The sequence below is a fragment of the Rissa tridactyla genome, chromosome 8, assembly GCF_028500815.1.
Source record: "Rissa tridactyla isolate bRisTri1 chromosome 8, bRisTri1.patW.cur.20221130, whole genome shotgun sequence".
Lineage (NCBI taxonomy): Eukaryota > Metazoa > Chordata > Aves > Charadriiformes > Laridae > Rissa > Rissa tridactyla.
The window spans coordinates 33556166-33576548 of record NC_071473.1 but is presented as its reverse complement, the minus strand read 5'-3'; the positions used below and the strand labels follow the sequence as shown (position 1 = coordinate 33576548).

General features: G+C 37.5%; 1 protein-coding gene across 1 annotated transcript in view; it reads right to left on the bottom strand.

The window, feature by feature from the left end:
- Nucleotides 1–20383, bottom strand: part of COL11A1 (collagen type XI alpha 1 chain) — a 159921-nt gene that overhangs the window by 40616 nt on the left and 98922 nt on the right. Inside the window, exons 36-44 of the mRNA XM_054213016.1 lie at nt 18897–18950; nt 17987–18040; nt 13013–13066; nt 11991–12098; nt 11129–11218; nt 10789–10842; nt 2755–2862; nt 2145–2252; nt 1035–1088 (exon numbers count right to left, since the gene is read on the bottom strand). Of these exons, the coding sequence (XP_054068991.1) occupies nt 1035–1088; nt 2145–2252; nt 2755–2862; nt 10789–10842; nt 11129–11218; nt 11991–12098; nt 13013–13066; nt 17987–18040; nt 18897–18950 (684 nt within the window). The remainder of the gene's footprint in view (nt 1–1034; nt 1089–2144; nt 2253–2754; nt 2863–10788; nt 10843–11128; nt 11219–11990; nt 12099–13012; nt 13067–17986; nt 18041–18896; nt 18951–20383) is intronic.

Genomic DNA, 20383 nt, shown 5'->3' with positions numbered 1-20383 from the left:
TGTAAGCTGTAAATTTGGTGCAATTTTTGGAAGCAATCTAATTTTATGATGCTCTATAAGTTGTTAATCATAATAAGCACACAGTGTTTTCAAGATAGTAAATATGCTTAGTTATCAATACCCCTATGTTGAGTTCTGAACTTTGCTAACTGTGAATATTGATGGAATATAATAATAATAAAAAAATCTTTCTACAATTACGTCTCCATTTTTTCTTAAGGAAAACTATTCAAATAAAATGTCAGTTTATCTTGAAATTGAACAGAAGTGAAAACAAACCTTTTCTGAATTTTTGGGAAAGAAACCAACCAAAAAAAGTGCTAGTTTTATCCTTTCTAGCTTCAAATTTTGAAGTGGAAAAAGCGTATTTTTATATTTCTGGCCTTAATCAAAAGAGGAAGTGCTTGAACTTCAGAAACAATTTTGAAGACAAAAACATTTCAGATGAAATCAAGTAGAAGCCTGATTCAGTAATAGGCCTAGTGATAATATTTGAAAACTCATAGAAGCCATTTGATCGGAGGTCTTCACTGTTCTGAAATGTTGCAAACAGCTAAGCGTACTCTCCAAGAATTAGATATTCTTTAAAAATTTTAAAACTATATTAGTAGAATTCTCTATTGAGTCTTCATATTATTTATTATTATGGCTAAGAAGCTAAAGCTGGGTATGTTCACACAATCCAGTCAGTGAAGGTAACTTAAACACAGTAAGTGTATTCCTGGTCTCTCCCAGTTCAAATGCAGAATGGATGAATTAAAATGATATAGGAAGGGTGCTTAGGAATTTAGTTTACCCGTTTATTTTTTAATGATTCTATAAGCTCAAGAAATATGGGAAATACTAAATATATGCATGGCTCTATAAGTACAAACTTCCAAGTATTGTGTTAAAACTCAACATTATTTTGAAGAAATATTTTTGAAGTGTGTCTTTGTTTCTGTTCATCGATGCAGCAAGGCTACCTGCATACTTCATGCATGAATGCTTTTTATTTATGAAGACTGTAATGGACAAAGGATTTTGCTACTCACGTTTTCTCCCTTGTCGCCTTTACTACCTTTCTGACCCGGTTCACCAATTTCACCCTGTAATTGAAAGTTAAAAGTTAAACCTCTTGTTTAAAATGGTCTCCTTCACACTTAGCTGAAGTCAATATCACAGTATCTTTAAATGTTCCCTTTGATATGATTATTCTGTGTTTTATGCTGCTGCTTCAAGTGTGAAGGCCTGATGGGGGCAATTCTGCATTGATCAATAGTATGTCATATTAATCCAGATATTGATTGCTATACTGCAAAGGGCAACAAGACCTGTCTTTGAAGTATAGCACAGCTAAGCTCTAAATAAAGCAAACTGTGTTCCTCATGTCGCCTTCAATATGAACTTATGATGAAAGCACCCTGATTTACAGACTCATCTAACTGTATCTGACTGAGCTGCTTTTCACTGAAGTGTACAATATTTAAAAACTTCAAAATTATTCAAATCACCAGGAAACCATGTCAGTAAAACACTTTTCCTTATAAAATAATAAAAGCGAATTAAATCACAGAAAATACTCTCTGTGGGATAAATAACACTCATGCATCATAAAACACACCTCAGAATCTTTACCTTTATCCATGCTAACTAACAAAATAGTGCTGGATCAGCAAACATTCAAGATGGTCCTGAAAGGTGCCGTGTCTTAAATTCTGCCAGAAGTCAAGAGAATAGCTCTGCTGAGAACATACTATTTTGACACCCTCGACCTATCAACAGTGGTTCCAAATCACTATACATTACTGAGAACATTTTATCTTACTCATTCAGCAAACCAAGTTTCTAAAATAGGTAAAAATCAATTTTGATATCATCTGCCTTGATTTATTTTGCCACACTTTCATCTTTGTTTCTTTGCCAGGATAAATGTTATTCTACTAGTTCTTGAACACAAATCCCAATGTCCCATGGCATCTCCCCCTCAGACGTCTGATTATAGAAGGTTTTTTAATTTATTTTTGCAGCAGGTGGAGGGAGTATGGGGGAGGCAGGGATAAGAGTTGCTTTGTCATCGTATTTATTGTGAGGAAAGCTACAACCAGAGAACTGTACTGACTGACCTTCTCACAGATGCACTAATACCAATTATAATAATTCACCTTGTCACCGTCTTCTCCAGGAGATCCGCTAGGACCAGCGGGACCAGGAAGTCCTACAGGGCCCTGTACTCCATCACGTCCAGCTGGACCCTGAGGACCTTTTTCACCCTGGTTTTGAAGGAAAGAAAGTGATACACATTACCACAGGAGAGTAATGAAGATTTCAGTACAGGTAATCACATTACCAATATAAAATTAAAAAAAAAACCAAAAAAACCCAAAAAACCAAAAAACAACAGAAAGGATACTATAAAGGGAAGAGAATGTATCAGAAAATTATACTATGTAATAATGGAAGTGGACGTCAAATACACTTGTACTCTAATGCACATACACTAATGCTGGGTACAAAGTTCTAATGAAAGACTGAATTGACAAACTTTTTTATTATATTCATTCCCTGCTGTGATAATAACAGGTTTAGCCCTTCTTGGTTGTTAGAGGGTATGACAAGAAATGTTTTACTATTTACTTAATTGTAAATATAAAAGGAGTAGGTCAGGTATTATGAGGATATGTTTAATAGGCAAATACTAGAGTGGGAAAAAGTAACGTTCTGGAATGAAAAGTCTGTGCTGTGATAGTTTTATGTGAGTCTGTGATTACTTACGGGAGCACCCTTCTCCCCTGCAGGGCCTGGAGGACCCTGAGGTCCAGGACGACCTGGCAGACCAATTGGGCCAGCAGTGCCTGCTGCTCCACGTTCCCCTGGTGAGCCCTGGAAAGAAATAAAAAATTATACAGCAATTCTGATATAGCCCTGATAACTGTTGGTGGTTTTCATGACCCAGGTTACTCAGTGAGATTCCAGCTGGGAGAAGGGTACACATTCAGCATGCATATAAGTAAAGAAAAAGGCTGAAAAACCTAACATGAAGTTCACACTCAATAGTTTGTATTCAATACTAATTTGAACTTTTTTTTTTCATAAATGCCCCTTCCTGTATTTGTTCATCATAAAAGGAATGAGCTTCAGCTGGTTTTCAAAAACTTTATTCCCTCTGTAATGTTCACCATATTAAAATACACAAGTAACCCACACCGCAGCCCAAATTTTTGGTCAAATTTTGTGCTGTACATTGCTGTGTTGATCAGTATATTTCTGTGTTTCCATTCGTGTGTGTAAAAATCTATTAAAGTCTAATCACTAATTTGATGTCTTATACAGAGGTGGCTTGGATGTACAAGGACCTTTAGATAAGCACAGAAAAAGTTAAAAATCTAACATTGCAAATTAAAGGGGAAAAGACAGGGGGAAATTAATCTAATATCAATAAGCATCACTGTTAAATGAGTCATATCACTGTCATTACTGCATTCCTTTAATTGTCTAAATAAAGGTGGGGGTTTTTTCTATCTGAAACTACCAAAATATCCATAAGTGAAAATTTAGTTGCTACCTTCCCTGTCAATTCTTTCTTTTGAAGCAGTATAGGGCTGATGGTTGTTCCATAAAAAAACAACCTTTCTTTTAAATACGTCAATCTGCCACAAAGCCAAACTCCACAAGCTTTTATAATTTGACCCGTGCTTTTATTGTTTCCACTGGATTGAGCTAACTAGACAAAATGGAGGGAATGACTAGATATGTAAAAATCTGCAGTGCTCTAAAAACAAGGAGGTGGAGTAATTTTTTCCCATCTTATTTATTGCACTTTCTAAGCATACAGAGGACATATACTTTTAAATAGTGGTGAAAGGGGTAAAGGAAAGGAAACAATGTGTTCTGGTACTAAACCCCCTTCCTAAAAGGATACAAGGGAACAGATAACAGTATAGATTAGAACTTCTACTCAAATACATGGAATTTCAGAATCAAAATGTTAAATGTTGGTCTATCCATATTTGTTTATCATTTAGCCAAAAGCCATAATGTGGAACACTGATTTTTGCAAGCTGGGTTAATTCCCATACAGTGATCTATAACCAAGTTCTCTGTAATTCATAAGCAAAGAAACAGAGACCTGTTTGGAGGCACATCACAGCATAGAAATGACAGGGGGCAAAAGACATTTACACTTGAATTAGTAATATCTCCTTCATCACACAGGCGGATTCTGACCAACTGTTCTGAATTTGTGAAATGGATTCATGATAGCACAGGGGAAAAACTTCGTGTGTCTACAGAGGTTAACTGCCATCCAACTTGCTTCTTCCTGTCTCTCCACAAGCATCAGCATGTACAGAGAGACAGAAGCATGATGCTCTCCTGGGTACAGGCGGAGCATGAAGAATGGTGGAGTGTCTTTGTGCGTTTTGCACCATCACTGGCTGAGAACTCTGACAGGAAATTCAGCTTTGCCAGTCCTGATACTTCCTGAGGATTCAAGAGGCCATACGTCCCTCCTGTGTCCTGTAGATCAGGCAGCATGGGAACAAGGACAATGGAGTATCTGTTCCATTATATTCTACACACGAGCTAGGCTTGTGCTTACAAATCTAATGGGAAAAACTATTTCACTAAGAGCAACAGAGTTAACTGTGAAATTTGTGGACTCACTGGAAACAGAAGCAGAGAGAGCTGTCCTCTCCCTCTAAATTTCTATATTTTCACATTTTTACAGCATCTTTGTTTTCTGTCTTTTAAATAATTTATAATTTTTGCATCAAAGAGCGCTGTTTAAGGTTTGTTTGCTGTAGAGTAATATTTCCCCAGCTTTTCAGTTTGACACATAGAAGATAGTTTGTAACACTTTAAAGTTATTGATAATTTCACTTTTCCAACTGATATACTGGAAGTGGGGTGATACATCATGGAATGGATAAGCAATGGGTATTGTAGCCTGAGGCTCTAAATAGCCAGTTTTTTTCCCATGTTTAAGCAAGATCAAATTTGCTGGCTCTTGGAGCACTGGAATTTTAAGATGATTTCACCTATGAGGGTCCAATTTTTTGCTTTTATTCATGGCATACTTTTCCTGGACTGACTCTATTAGTATAACTGGTACTAAATCCATAATGAGGTGCTTTTCCCTCCAGATAACTGTGGCAGAAGAGAATGCTGAATGGTTTCTCCAAATAGTTTTGCAAGTTATCTCAGTAAGATCTAATTTTGCATGAGTGTTCAAAAAAGTATTTGTGCAGGAATCACAGATGACTTTATCCTTCCTGGTGTTGGTTTTCTTTGTTTGTTTTTTTTATTTATTTTTATTTTTATTTTAAAGTCTGGGTGGATGCCTAAGTTTCTGTCCCATTTCTGCTATTTTACTTCCTAAGACTTCAGTGAATTCAACACGACAAATTCACTACCCTGCAGCCATACTACCATGGTCTGTGATCTTGTCAGCTCTCATAAGCTAAACAATTTTAGGTCATCTCATCAGTAGGCTGCACGAATAGAGAGCAAAAAAATCCAAATAACCGATAGATCTTTCTTGTATCAGACAGCAGACACTAACAGTGACCATAATTTCTAGTAGCCCCTTTATTCAGCCAGCTTTTCACATTTATATTTGCACTTGAGTTATGAACAAGAAGTACAGCTTTTCTTTTCAAGGATCCTCTCATTTCTCTGTGAGAATGGCCTCTGATCAAAGCAGAACACATTAAATTATAGTTGCAACTCAGAAAAGCATTTTAGGCAGCTTGTTAAGTCTGTTTTCTCTTTCTATGTTTATTATCTATTTTTGTCGCTCCGTCCCACTATAAAACAATCCCCATATATTACTAAACTCCTTGTTAACCTGTGGTCTTGCAGTGGTACTCACATCCTGGAATCTTTTTATTAATTTGTGGGCGTTTTGAAAAACTTTCCTACAGAATGGAAGTGTCATGCTTTGTCTTGTATTTCTCTTATACAGACTATAAACTCATTAGTAACCTAGTTCTTATCTCTCTTTCTGTGAAGAGGTATGTAATCATAACTATCATATACATTACATAGTAGTAGCAATGCTTTTTACTGATGATTAACAAAATGCTCAACAAGTGAAGATCCCCATGACTGGAAAATGTTATCAGAGAGAGGAAGATAGCTCTAGATAGCTCAGTACTAACAATTCAGTAGCCTACAGCTGGCTTGTTCTGAGTTCAATTTGGGCAGCCTATTCCTAAATGAGCTAATGAAAAATGACCGATTGACATTCCAAAGAGCTTTCTCTCATCAGCATTCAGCATTCCACACAGTAGTATGAGAAGGGAAGAAAACAAACAGAAGACAAAGACAGCAGATAAAAGAGAGCTGTTTAAAAAAAAAAACACACACAAAAAACCAAACACAACAAGAAAACCAAACAAAAAACTCACAACAACAACAACAAAAAAATCCAAAACAACAGAAAAAACCCTTGCTCCGGAGTGCATTCATGCATCTCTTTCTTTTGTCCAAATCACTCTAAGCACAATAATTGGCATGCACGTTATTTGGAGCAGTCATTTGTTTGGTATGCCTGCAGATGTATGCACTAGCCAAATAAAGCTTATAATTGACTATATATGCTAGTTAGAAGCAATTGGTATTGGCAGGGAACTGGAGAAAAATCATCCAGTGGCATGAATTCTCTTCCTATTACAAATGGCAAATGAAGACTCCATTATAATTATACTTCTGTATGTACCCTCTGTTGGCTAAAAATAGATGGGAAAATATTTTAGGACTATTTGATGCTCATTGTCTGCTATGAGCTACTGTGAAAAAAAGCAAGGTATTGTGGTTTAATTGTGGTCCTTGCAAATGCACAGAAACCCAGTATTAAGGGCATCTATGCATCTTTTTGCACTGAAAAACACTTTCAAGATAACAAGTTGGTAATTAGAGATGAAATAGTAAAAGAATCCCACTGAGGACTTCTGGAATGCTCTCAGGTCAGCTTGGTGCTTTTTGTGCCTCATGTGGCCCGCTTGCACTACAGTGACCTCAAAGTATATTATAAAAATGCTTACCCTTCAAACTCTCTTTCCACTCTGCCCACAATTTCTGCTACCACTACATCTATTTCTCAAAGATCAGAAAAACAATATGCAAAAATTTCTGAGCTTCCTAAGTGATTCTTTTTATGACTATGTCTACCTTAGCAGGAAGCGTGGCCCCAACAGGAATGGATTTATAAAGTGAAGAAGCAGTTGGTACTGTGCTCCTGACACCCATGCTCTGTGTATCTCTGGATTATACTTCATGATAATTCTAGTTTGGCACTGAACTCCCATTAACTGACGTGTATTAGAAGCGCACCTGCAATTTCTCTTCCAATTTAGTTTCACATGAAAGGAGAGCTCCATGATTTGAACCTAATGATGGTAAATGGGGATGATCGAGACATTCACCTCAAAATGTGAGGTGAATGTATACATACCCTATAAGAATTAGTAAAACATGTATCATCTGAATTTAAATTCAAACATATGTATTTCAGAATATGGACAACCATCACTAAACATGTTTTTGCCTCACAGCCTTAAGTGATGCTTGTTTATGAGAAACTATGGTAGGAGTGGCCCAGCAACTGTGTGGGCACCCTGTGTGGGAAAGGGGGGTGTGCTAAATGTCAGGTATGCTTGTGCTGTCTGGTTTGTGCATGCTCAGAAGAGTTCTGGTTCATTGCACCTGAAGTAACTATCTGCTTGAGAGGTTAGTTCAGCCTTAGGGCCTCCTTTAACAGAAAATGAAGACACGACCTTTAGATTGAGGAGACTATTCTGGTCTATGCTTTCTTGATTTTGATTCATCTTTTCTTCTAACAGTTCAGGTTCTTCAGATGGGGTGGGATGATATCCCTTTTGACTCTCCCTGCTAGCTTCCATTCCATTCCATTCCATTCCATTCCATTCCATTCCATTCCATTCCCAGCTACCTTGTTTTGGTGCCTTTTGGGAATGTACGTGTACTGCATGGTGTTAAGAAATCACAAATGCAAGTTCTTGATTTAAAGAATAGAAGCTTAAAGGTATTAAGAATTCAATAATTAATTTTAAGAATTCAAGTACCAAGTATTAAGAAATCAAGAAGTAAAGCCTAAAAGTGTGCTACAGCAGATCTTTTCTAATAATGTTGAAATAATCCAAAAGCAAGAACCTTTATACTATGTTGGGTTTTTTTCCCTCCCTGTTTAATGCATTCTGATTTCAATATGAATTGCAGGGACATAAGAGTTTTATTGTTGAAATACATACAGTTTCAGCTCCTCCATTACTCTTTTATCTAACAGGAATAGCGGTGCTGATTTTTATTTTTTTTACGTCAGTTGCACTGAATGAAAGAAATAAATTGTCAAGATGACTGTCAAAATCTACAGAATTCACATTTGGGAATAACTGTACCGTGTTTTGAATACCAGTGTATCCTTGTAGAACTTGCATAAAAAATGACAACAGAGAATAGGTAACTTTAAGCATATCCTACTTCAAATACCTTTCAGGATCACTACCAGAAACTGAAGTGAAAGAGGCAGCAGAAGTATAAATAGTAGAAGCCCAAATGGGAAACAAAAAATCTAAATGTAAACAACTCTTGAGCACAGGACAATATCGAAAAAGCCTAGTCACACTGCTCAAGAGAGGATAATTTACTGGTTTTGAGGAATGACTATGTGTCACTGCTTTTCTCTCTATCATAATTATAAAGAAAAAAACAACTACAACAACACAAAAAGTTGGGAAATACATTTTTATGCCTATGTTGAGTTTAAATTGTTGAGAAGGAATATTTTTGCATTACATGATTTGACATAGCTGTTATTAGCCAAGCAAACGTAATTTGTAACATTTTCACTGATCCTATCTATAGGCATGGTCCACACGAGTACAGTAAAGGTAAAGTCTTCAAAGCAATGGATGGGTTCTGGTCCTCTTGTCCTCTAAAATTCTTAAGTAATTGTATAATGCATAATTTCTTTACATATTCATAAAATGGTATTGTTAATAAGCCATTCTTATATTCTTGCATGATCTATTTTCCTGTGGATTTCAGTGGGACATTTCAAGTTTCATTTTCCAAAACAGGCTTACATTTGGGCTGGTATATGATATATTTTCCAAAATATAGGCTGATATATGGTGCATTTTCCAAAACAGGCTTACATATAGGCTGGTATATGGTTCAAAATATTAGATGCAGTAATAAAGGCACAAAAGTAGTGAGACCACATATTTAAATGCTAGTTTAGGCTACGCAGAACACCAGCAGTATTGTAAACATTATGTGGGTCAACTGTATGAGTGAACTGCAGTTGTACAAAGGGAACACTGCTGTATTGGGTTTGCGTGGCAAGATCTTTGGGGGAGGGGCGGGCTGCAGGGGTGGCTTCTGTGAGAAGATGCCAGAAGCTTCCCCTATGTCCGATAGAGCCAATGCCAGCTGGCTCCAAGATGGACCTGCCACTGGCCAAAGCCAAGCCAATCAGTGACAGTGGTAGCACCTCTGGCGTAACATTTAAGAAGGGCGAAAAAACTGCTGTGCAACAGCAGTGGGAAGAGAGCTGTGAGAATGTGAGAGAAAAAAATCTGCAGACACCAGAGTGAAGAAGTAAGGGTGAGGAGGTGAGGAGGTGCTCCAGGCACTGGAGCAGAGATTCCCCTGCAGGCCATGGTGAAGACCATGGTGAGGCAGGCTGTCCCCCTGCAGCCCATAGGGGTCCATGGTGGAGCAGATATCCACCTGCAGCCCATGGAGGACCCCATGCTGGAGGAGATGGATGTGCCCGAAGGAGGCTGTGACCCCGTGGAGAGGCCCTGCTGGAGCAGGCTCCTGTCAGGATGTGTGACCCCACAGAGAGGAGTACGTGCTGGAGAAAGTTTTCTGGCAGGACCTGTGACCCCATGGGGGACCGATGCTGGAGCAATCCATTCCTGAAGGATTGCACCCTGTGGAAGGGACCGACGCTGGAGCAGTTCATGAAGAACTGCAGCCTCTGGGAAGAACCACGTTGGAGAAGAGTTAATGGAGGACTGTTTCCCATGGGTGGGACCCCATGGTGGAGCACGGGAAGGGTGTGAGGAGAAAGGAGCAGCAGAGACAACATGTGATGAATTGACTGCAACCCCCATTCCCCATCACGCATCGCTGCTGGGGGAGGGGAGGTAGAGAATTTGGGAGTGAAGTTGAGCCTGGGAAGAAGGGAAGACTGAGGGGAAGGTGTTTTAAGATTTGTTTTTTATTTCTCATTATCCTACTCTGATTTAATTGGTAATAAATTAAATTAATTTCCCTAAGTTGAGCTTGTTGCCCATGAGGGTAATTGGTAAGTGATCTACCTGTCCTTATCTCGACCGATGAGCCTTTTGTCATATTTTTTCTCCCCCTGCCCAGTTGAGGAGGGAGAGTGATAGAGCAGCTTGGTGGGCACCTGGTGTGCAGACAAAGTCAACCCACTACAACAGCATGAGTCCATTATCCACTATCCATAGATTTTCCACCATGGAAAACCTCTTTTATCTCAACAATAACTTATGTAAGTGGCAAGTACTGAGCAACAAGTACATCTCATACCTACTGTTAGCAGAAGGCTTCAGATATTCACAACCTTCACATTCCTTGAACGTTTATTAGTGTGAATAATTAGTAGAATATAATTATTGATCACTTTGAATGACATACATCTGTCTGCTATTTTACAGACTGCATTGATGAAAACATCACAGCATGTAAAGAAGAAAAAAGGTTACTATTTAATACTGTTTACATTTCCATAAAATTATTATGTTTACTTACAACTGGGCCAGGTGGGCCTTGTGGGCCTTCCCCTCCTTTCAGACCAGCAGGACCCTAAAAAATGTAAAAAAAAAAGCTTAACTCTTACACTGGAAAGTTTAAGAGTTATTTTTCCAACACATGTAATAGGAAAAATGTAAAAATACAAAGGCAAAAAACTGAAAAAAATTCCTTGACTTATATAGCCAATGATATTTAACAATGTTGGATTATTGATTTTTGTACTCCTATTGCATTCATTTTTAAGCACAATAGGAGGTTACATGAAATAAGAGTAGTTAATCCATTGTTTTTTGTATTTAGAAACATGATGTCAATTGTTCTAGTGCTTATATGATACCTGAGCACCTGGAAGGCCTCTCTCTCCAGGGAAACCACGAAGACCTGCTGGTCCATCTTTCCCAGGAATGCCTTGAGGGCCTGGGTCACCCTTGGAAACAAATTACATTTTGATTTAAAAAAAAAAGTTTAAAATGCTTATGTTAGTCATTAAATGAGTGACGAAAATGAAATACCAGATCCTAGTTACCATAATGACAAAAAAGATTATGCCCCCACCTATTCACCCATTAATTCTTTTAAGACTTTTAGTACAATAGTCTATCAATATGCTTAAATTTATAACAAGCTTTGACAAAATACAGTATTAGTTACAAAATATAATTAGTGAAAAACACATTAAACCATAAAAGTATGTTTAAAGATAAATTCATTAAAAACTTATAATGCCCATTTAAAATGGAAGGTTGAATAGAACTACATAGTAACTAGATAAGCAATATTCTTCTTGTGCCCCAACGCTGGCCAAAAAGTAAGCAAAGAGCTAAATTTGGTCAGTGAAATTCTGCCTTGTAGCCAGTACTACACACCCTACTTTAAATGCCAATGTACAATTTTCCACCTTGGTGCAATCATCACTACATATTTTCATAGTGAATGTGTGGTATATGTAAACTGGTTTTTCATTATTTTTTATTACAAAAAATACTAATTATTGGCTTTGGCTCAAGAGAATTCTGATTATTTCAATGGAAGCAGACACAGCTCTAAAATTGGAATCGTCCAAAATCCGTCTGGGTGAAATGTGCTGATTGTGATTTTATATTGTATGTTCTGATTTTGTTCTGCATGATGATTTGAAATTTGAGACTGTCAGCAATTTATCTGTCCCTTCCAATTTGTTCCCCAAAGCCACATCATACCTTAGCACCTTCTTTTCCTGCAGCACCTGGGAGGCCTTGTTCACCTGGTGGGCCAGGAGGACCTGGATGACCTCTTTCACCAATTGGGCCAGTCTCACCAGTAGGACCCTAAGCACAAAAGTAAAACTTCAGTCACCCGAAGGTATTTAATGTCTTGGGGGGTGGTGGGGAGGAGCAGATTCTTAATATCCAGCTGTTATGAGTATTGTTACAAAACAATATTACCATTGGTTAGCATGCATTCCTCCCCTTCCCTCCAGGCAATGCTGACTTATTAAATATCTTTGTCCTATAAAATAAATTTTGCATCATATTCTGCCTGCAGTCACGTCTGTACAGCTTCCAAAGAGTGAAATCCTGACCTTGCTCCTTAAGCAATAAGCTTTAAAACACAGTGTGTACCCATGTATGAGAGGAGGTTACAAAAAGGACATGGGAGGGTAATCCGTGTACTATGCTTGTCTTGAAACACTGTCTGTACTGTTATTTTTCTGAATAATACAAATTGGAAGGTAGGAGAATTGAAAGATATCTCTTCAGATTCACTAGCAGAAAATTTTCACTGAGGGAATTAGCTAAAAAAGCTCATGCAATTCAAATGGTTGATTTTGTTGCAAATAAATTAGATGAAATGAAATTTTCATAGTGAATCTCTACACAATCTAAAAGTAACTGAAATTTGGCCTCTGACAAGTTGCATTGCTCTTTCTAAACTATTTCATGGTAGAGAACTCTGCCTTCTTGACTTCTGCAAACCACCAACTTCATAATCACATTAAGAAAACACACAAAAAAGGAAGTGGAAAAGTACTCCTAACATTTGCACTAATGATTACTAAGTACACCTTTCTAAAATTGATATGCATAATTTGTTACAAAAGTTAATATAACCATCAATATGGTCCTTTTAATACAGCAACAGCAACTGCCTTAGCCATAATATAAGCATTATTATTAAGCATTAATAATATAAGCATTAAATATTGGTCTTATGAAGTTAACTATGAAATTAAATGATGTACCTGTGGGCCAACAACGCCACCAGGACCAGGAGGACCAGTTTTTCCTTGAAAACCCTGTGAAATAATTATAGAATACCATGTTACCCAGGACAAGATATAGAAGAACAAAATTCGTATCTGTGCTGAAGAGAAAAAAGAGAAATTCCATGTCACACATTCCTTCCTTCAGGAAATAAAAACAAGAAATTCTTTTTTCTTGTGTATACTTAGAAGTGAAATACTGATTAATCTTTCGTATGTCTGTCAGTTACAATATGTCTCAGGTGGTACAGCAGTAAAAATTCCAGTCAGTTTTACAGATCTCTCTAGGTGAACTTGATTAGGCGAGTCTGAATGCATAAGTGATGCAGCTAAAAGACAGCTGAAAATACATTTTTACATATGTACATTATAAATCATAAAGCCAGACATAGAATGCTTTTTAAAGAAAGAGAAGACACAGATAGTGGATTAAGCTGGAGCGGCATTAAAGATAAAGGGGAGGTTAGACAGAAAGAAAATGAAAAGAAATACAGATCCAGGGAAGATGAAGGTTATTTAGAAGTGGTAAAAAAGGCAGCGTGAGTGCCACAAGAAGAATGACGTCAATGAGAAATTGATATGATAGCAAAAATTGGGAAGCAGAGAATAGAAAGATAAAATTTTTGGGACGTTTTTTCAGAACACTGGAAAATTTTACAGAATTTTCATTTTCTAATCCAGCCTGTTGTCGTTTGGACTGGGCTGGCCAATAAGCAACCGACAGATGCTCTCTTTAAGCTACTTCTCTCTCTCTCTCTATTCCCCAGAAGAGAAGAGAGAGAAAATAAGGGAGACGCTTATGGGTTGAAAACTACTTTAATGAAATATTAATAATACAAATAAAAAATAATAATATCAAATAAGAAAATAATTAAATATTTATAATATATACAAAACCAATATGGAGCTCCCAGGGTGACGATCACATCACCGTCAGCCACTGGGAAAGTCCCTGATTGGACTCAGTGACGGATGGGAACTGAACTCAGGAACTGGATTCAGGAATGTACGGATCGAGATCAAAGGCAGAAGAACAGACAGAGTCCTCCTCGGACACTGGCCATTGAAGAAAAGGGGCTGACTCCTTGGTTCCCTCAGCTTTATACTGAGCGTGATGCAGATGGGATGCAATACCCTGCTGGTCAGTTTGAGGTCACCTGTCCTGTCCCCTCCTCCCCACAGGTGCGACCTCTCTACGCTGTTCCGCTTCTGACCCTCCAACATGGCACACAGCAAAGTTACCTGACCTTGGTTGTCATAGCAATAAGTATAAGCAAGAGCCTCTCTGTGTACCATTCCTTGGGATTAACTATAACATCAGGTTAAACATCAGGTCTTATCACTCTGGTAGCAGACACTGTCTGAACAATATACTGTTAATTTCAGAGAGACAGGAGAGGCTTAACTGAAAAGTAAAATTATTAAAAATAAAATTGCTTCTGTTTTACCTCAAACCAGGACATAGCCCCAGACTTCTGTCCAAAATTAGTCAATAAGCTGAATGACAACCTCACTTTGTAGTAGCACTGTTCAATGTATCTTTAAAATGTGCTAAATTATTTCTTTCAAATATTGGAAGTGTGTTGCCACATAAGTTAGGAGAGTGCATTCACTGCTGTAACGCACCTAGGATTCCACATAGTATCCTCTGCCTAACAGCCTACACCTGCCTCCTGCTCTGCTCACCTATGTAAAAACAAAGGTGTCATCTGGCCCATATTTCTTATAAACGTTGGGCCCTGCTCAGCATTCCTCTGGGCACAGTCTCACTGGCAGTTGCCCCATTCCATCAGATCCAGTTTAAACTTTCTTTACCTTCCTCTATCTGATTCTCTTTTTGCTGCCAGCCATATGTTATCACAGTTCAGTTTGGCCCATAACTGTTTAGGCACTCTCCCTCAGACGTCTGAAATGATCCAGACTAAAAACAATTACAAAAGTCCCCTTTTGGTCTGACTGAAAATCAGAACTGCTACAGATGGAATCATTCATGTCCCTTCCTTTACACAGTCAAAGTTTCTTCTGAAGCCTATTGTAAGGAAACAAAAAGGAACATTGAATATTACTTATTTCCTGAAAGTATCTTGAGAAGACCTGCTATACCCAGGTTTGCAGAATGCAGGGATACCTCGCAGTACATTCAGTGATTCTTGATGCTAATGATGATTTTACTACTCGGTTTTCTCTCTTATGTCACCAACTTATCTATTCCTACAGAATCAGATTTGTAAAAGTAATAAGCAAAGGAGATTTCGGCAGCAAATACTGAAGATGACCTGAACATCCCATGGGTTCATCTAAAATATTTAGTGTTAAAAAATTTACACTAATGTCTCGTGTGTGTTTCTAAGTACCTAATTAGCCTCCTTTTTTATTATTTTCTATGAAAGACAATTTAATAAAAATTAGTTTATTAACAGAATAAGGAGGTCCTTGATTAATTCTAATAGATGAAAGAGCTGGTACATTTCTATTTTATCCTTTCATAGGCATGAAACGCTAAATTCTTGCATAACACCACACAATCTAATAATCTCTGCATCAGATGCCTCCTGCCAATCTGAGATTGATATCACTGAAATTGATAATCACTTCTAAGGAGGAACTAGCTTGCTATTGGTTTTCAGTATCTAGTTTATTCCTATATTTATATTCCAAATTATTTATCATGATGTTACTTTTCCTTTGTCTAGAATTTCAGCAAACAATGGCAGTTTTTCAAAGTGCATATGGCTTATTGGGGGAAGAGGCTGTAGCCTTTTCTCCACTAATACTTACCTCAGTTGCTATCTACATATGCTTATTATTCCATAAGCAAGCTGCAGAGTGCAATCTGGGAATCTGGCTCTCTAATTTGTTAAGCTTGAGTATGTCTCTGCCTTATTCCCTAATTGCTGTAATGCCCACATGCACCACTGAACTTTAATGAGATATACGCCTTAATAAGAAACAGAATTCTTAAGACCCCGATTTACCAGTGAGTGTAATGAACGTTTTCCGATTTATGCATTTTTTAAAAATATGAGATGGAAATATTAATCAAAAAAAAGTCAACAAGTCGACTTTTTGTTTTTAAAAAAATCTGTTTATCTACAAAAACATGAGAACCCATGCGTGAAAAATATTTTTAAAATAATTCTGGCCCACCTATACATATACACAGGGCAGAAAACAATGCTAATGAAAAGCTGCATTTGCTCTGAAGTTACTTAAGTTTTATATCAATCTAACTCTACTAAACCCAAAGGAGATACAAAATTAGAGAACCATACTATTGACTGAACCCAGACGGACCTGGTCCAAACATCACACAGTAGCATAGTCCATAGCTTCATTGTATCTTTCATTTCTGGTCATGAGGGAAATAAGAAATCACGGAATCATGGTTGAGGTTTGAAGGGACATTTGGTCTAACTGCCCTGCTCAAGCAGGGACACTGAGAGCTGGTTGCCCAAGAATATGTCCAGATGGCTTTTGAATATCTCCAAGGATGGAGACTCTGCAGTCTCTCTGGGTCATCTCTTTCAGTGATGTCACCCTCACAGTGGAGAAGCGTTTCTTGATGTTCAGATGGAACCTCCTTTGTTCCAGTTTATGCCCGTTGCCTCTTGTCCTGTCACTGGGCACCACTTTTCAGAAGCGTGCCTCCATCTTCTTTACACCCTCCCTTCAGGTATTTATATACTTTGATAAGAATCGAACTGGGCCTTCTTTTCTCTAGGCTGAACAGTCCCAGCTCTATCAGTCTTTTTTCATAGGAGAGATGCCCCAGTCCCTTAATGGCCCTTAACTGGCCTCTCTCCAGTAGCTTGCTGTCTCTAGTACGGAGGAGCCCAGAATGGGACACAATACTCCTGGCCTCAGCAGGGCTGAGCAAAATGGAATGATCACCCTACTGCAGCCCAGGATACCATTAGCATTGTTTGCTGTAATGGCACATTGCTGGATCATGTTCAAACAAATAAGATTAAAGGGAAAATAGTAGCTGTGCTTTTTCTTATCAGACTAAAGAAGAATTTTGAGCATCCTGCATTCTAAACAGACTAGTCTTTGCAGCAACAAAGTCAATAATGTTTCTCTCACACACAAAAAATGGTATTATTATTGCAAAGCATTACAATGCTACAGCGGTAGCAGAAGAAAATACAGTTTTTCGGAATGATGTGTTACTCCAAGCTCTGTGCTCCCCCTTCCAGCAATGGAACTGACTCAGCAGTCACTAACAGATTCCCAGTGAAGTTGGAACCCAAACCACATTCTACATACTGAGAAAATTTCTCTCTAAATTAATTTATGGCTTCCTCTAGCTCTGAAAAATCCAAGTAAGAATTTTAATTTTTTTCAGTGGGATATGAGCAAGGTTTTGGCACTACAGAAATAGAGAGGGTTTTTTAAAAATAATTCCATTAACATTGTTACATGTTAATTTTTTCATTTTGCTGCCAGAATTTAATCATTGTGATTCTTAGGGGGATTACATAGGGTATAGTTTCAAAATTTAAGATTTCTTTTACAGGTTGAATCGTTCCTGATCCTACTTTCCAAAGGTGTTGTCTTTTTGAATTTCCTAGCTGCTTACATTTAATAAGACTTTTTATTATGTTATTATTTATGTCAGATGGCATTCAGTGAGAAAAGAACTATATAGTAATTGCCTGACAAATCTTTATTAAAATTGAGATCTGAGTATTTCTTTTACTTCTATTGACTATTTAAGCTCATTGTGATGTTACTAACCAAGCATAGCAAAGAATAACCTCACTCTTGAAGCATGGAAACAAAATAAAGCTTTCCCATGCCCAACCTACTAAGCATAAGAAAACTGCAGTTTTTTAACTTCTTAGTGTCAGCCTCTTCCCCTTTTCTCTGTTGTCTGTGTTTCTTTAGCTTTGATAACACAATCATGGCCTTTGGAGGTTTACAACACTAACACAGTACAGTACATTTACTTACAGTCTCACCCCGCTGTCCTGGGTGCCCAGGCAAGCCGTCTTTTCCAGGTGGCCCCTGAAATTGTAAAATACGTAAATCAAAGCATTTCTTAGCCATCCTGAATTCTGAAAAAAAGGATGCAATTAGCTGTAAGAATCTCTGATCTCTTTTTTTGTTTTCTAGACTAGTCTTCAGTACAGCTTAACTGCTGCTGCATCAGCTAGCTGTGATTTTAATAATACATCTTCCTTGTGTACTCCCTGATGTGTGTTGGCAATTGCTTGGAGAGTGACTGTCAGGCTGTCAAATGCATAAATGTTCAAAATAGATTTCTGTAAATTCAGAAATCATGGAAAGTCTGTATACTTTCCTTCCATTTTTCTTTGCTAAATGACTCAGTTAACATAAAGCTAAGCATTACAGGAGTATTTGATGAAATTTCAGGTTTTGGCATTGGAAATGAAATAAAATAAAAACTGCATGGGTGAAAAAAATCACAGGTGGTTTGATGCTTTTGTACTTATTCCACATGAGCAGAAACACACTAAAAGAGCAGTATAACTAGTTCAGGCTGCAGCTCAAATGTGCTATTACTTCTATACATTTCTGCCACTAATGAATGCCTCTTTAATTTTTTCCTCACCGATTCAATTGTTAAAAGAAAATATACACCAGCAAAGTAATATTTTGCTTAAACTCAGTCTGTCACCTGGACATTGGCATCAACATACCAGAATATGTGCAGTTTAGTATATTATGCTAAATGTCATAAAAGCTGCACCGATGATCATTTTGAATATGTGAGTTCTTGTCTAAGCCTTAAAACTCAATAAGCATAGTTGTAACCTATACATAAACCGTCCCTTAAATAAATCTTCAAATACTAACTTCAGAAACATTATTGCAGATACTTAAATAAAAATATACTTACTGGAGGTCCCTTTGGTCCAGGGAATCCAACAGGTCCCTGAGGTCCTTGTGGTCCCTAGTATAAAGGCAACCAAACACATGAAGTTTTACTCTAGCTGCTGTGACACTGGATTGAAAAGTTTGCTTCAATTATAAAATATATCAACTTCGATTATAAAATATATGAACTCTGTACATAATGTCTGGTTATAAGCATAAAGCCTCAGCGCCACTGCCATAAATATTGGTAGCAACAATTGACATGCATAGACATTGGAGGGGATTTCCTGAAAGCAATACTGCCTGTGAAAGAATGTAGCAAGAAAAAAGAAAAACTACTTATATAAAGTATACCTGCATCTGACCCCTGAAACTGTGCATAAGAAAGTAGGAATCAACTGAGAGTAAGAAACATTGTTTTCTGTGTTGCATATAACATGGGAATTAATTAATAGTCTGGTGGTCCTTTAAACTTGGAGTCCAACATTCATCTTTGGCAGTTCTTACACTCTAACAATACTTTGAGCCAGTACAACAGTACAAACTTCCAAATAGAATAAACCTTCCAGAGCTACCAGGGACTAAATACAACATTCTTGCTATCATGAAAAATAGCTGAGAGAGACAGCTGAAAAAAAAACCATGATGCATGAACATTGTATTTATATAGTTTTGTATATACACATATATATGGAGAGAGAAAATTTTCATGCAGCATGGTTTTATAAATTTAGGTAAAGATGATCATGTGAGTTAGTGCATTGTGTATGGATATGTACGAGTATATACATATACATGTGTACATACATGTATGTCCACATACATCTATACACATAGATATTTACACAAAGTACTAGCTTACATGACTGCTTCTAAAGTTGTCACCAGACAAAACGGAGGCCAGCTTTTAAAATCTATTGCCGATATGCTGAAAGGGAATATGTCAGTTTATTAAAATAATTTTTCCTGTTTAGTTTTTAGTTTGCCAAGTCAAAGAGTAGCAACCTGAAAAACCTTATCTATTCTACATGATGCCACAGGAGAGCCATGTACTGTAGTCATATACTGCAAGATTTATCCTATTCTACTTGGTATATGATGTCTGCTTTTGCTAAGACATCAGCTATGTTACGTTAGAAATGTTGGTTTGAAATCTGATGCAAAAGACTTGAAGCAGAAGGCCGCATCTCCCGAATTATGCTACCCTTTTGCTCTGTATAAAGCACCATAAGGTCCATCAGCCTCATTAATTACAGCCCAGGCTCACTTCCAGAGCATGGCTGCCTCCTGCAGTAGGTGAAACAGTGTGCGAATGTAGCTGTGGGAGAGGATCCCTTCTGCCCAGCGGGGGAGAATTTGCCCTTATGTGAATATTATTCGAGGGCAGACCTTGATTATACTGTAATACTAAATCTCAGTCAACTAAGAAGTGCTAGGTAAAGGAAGGAATTTTTGTGATTTTACTGCACTATCCATCATTTTTATTTTCTCTTCCAAAACAGGTGTAAG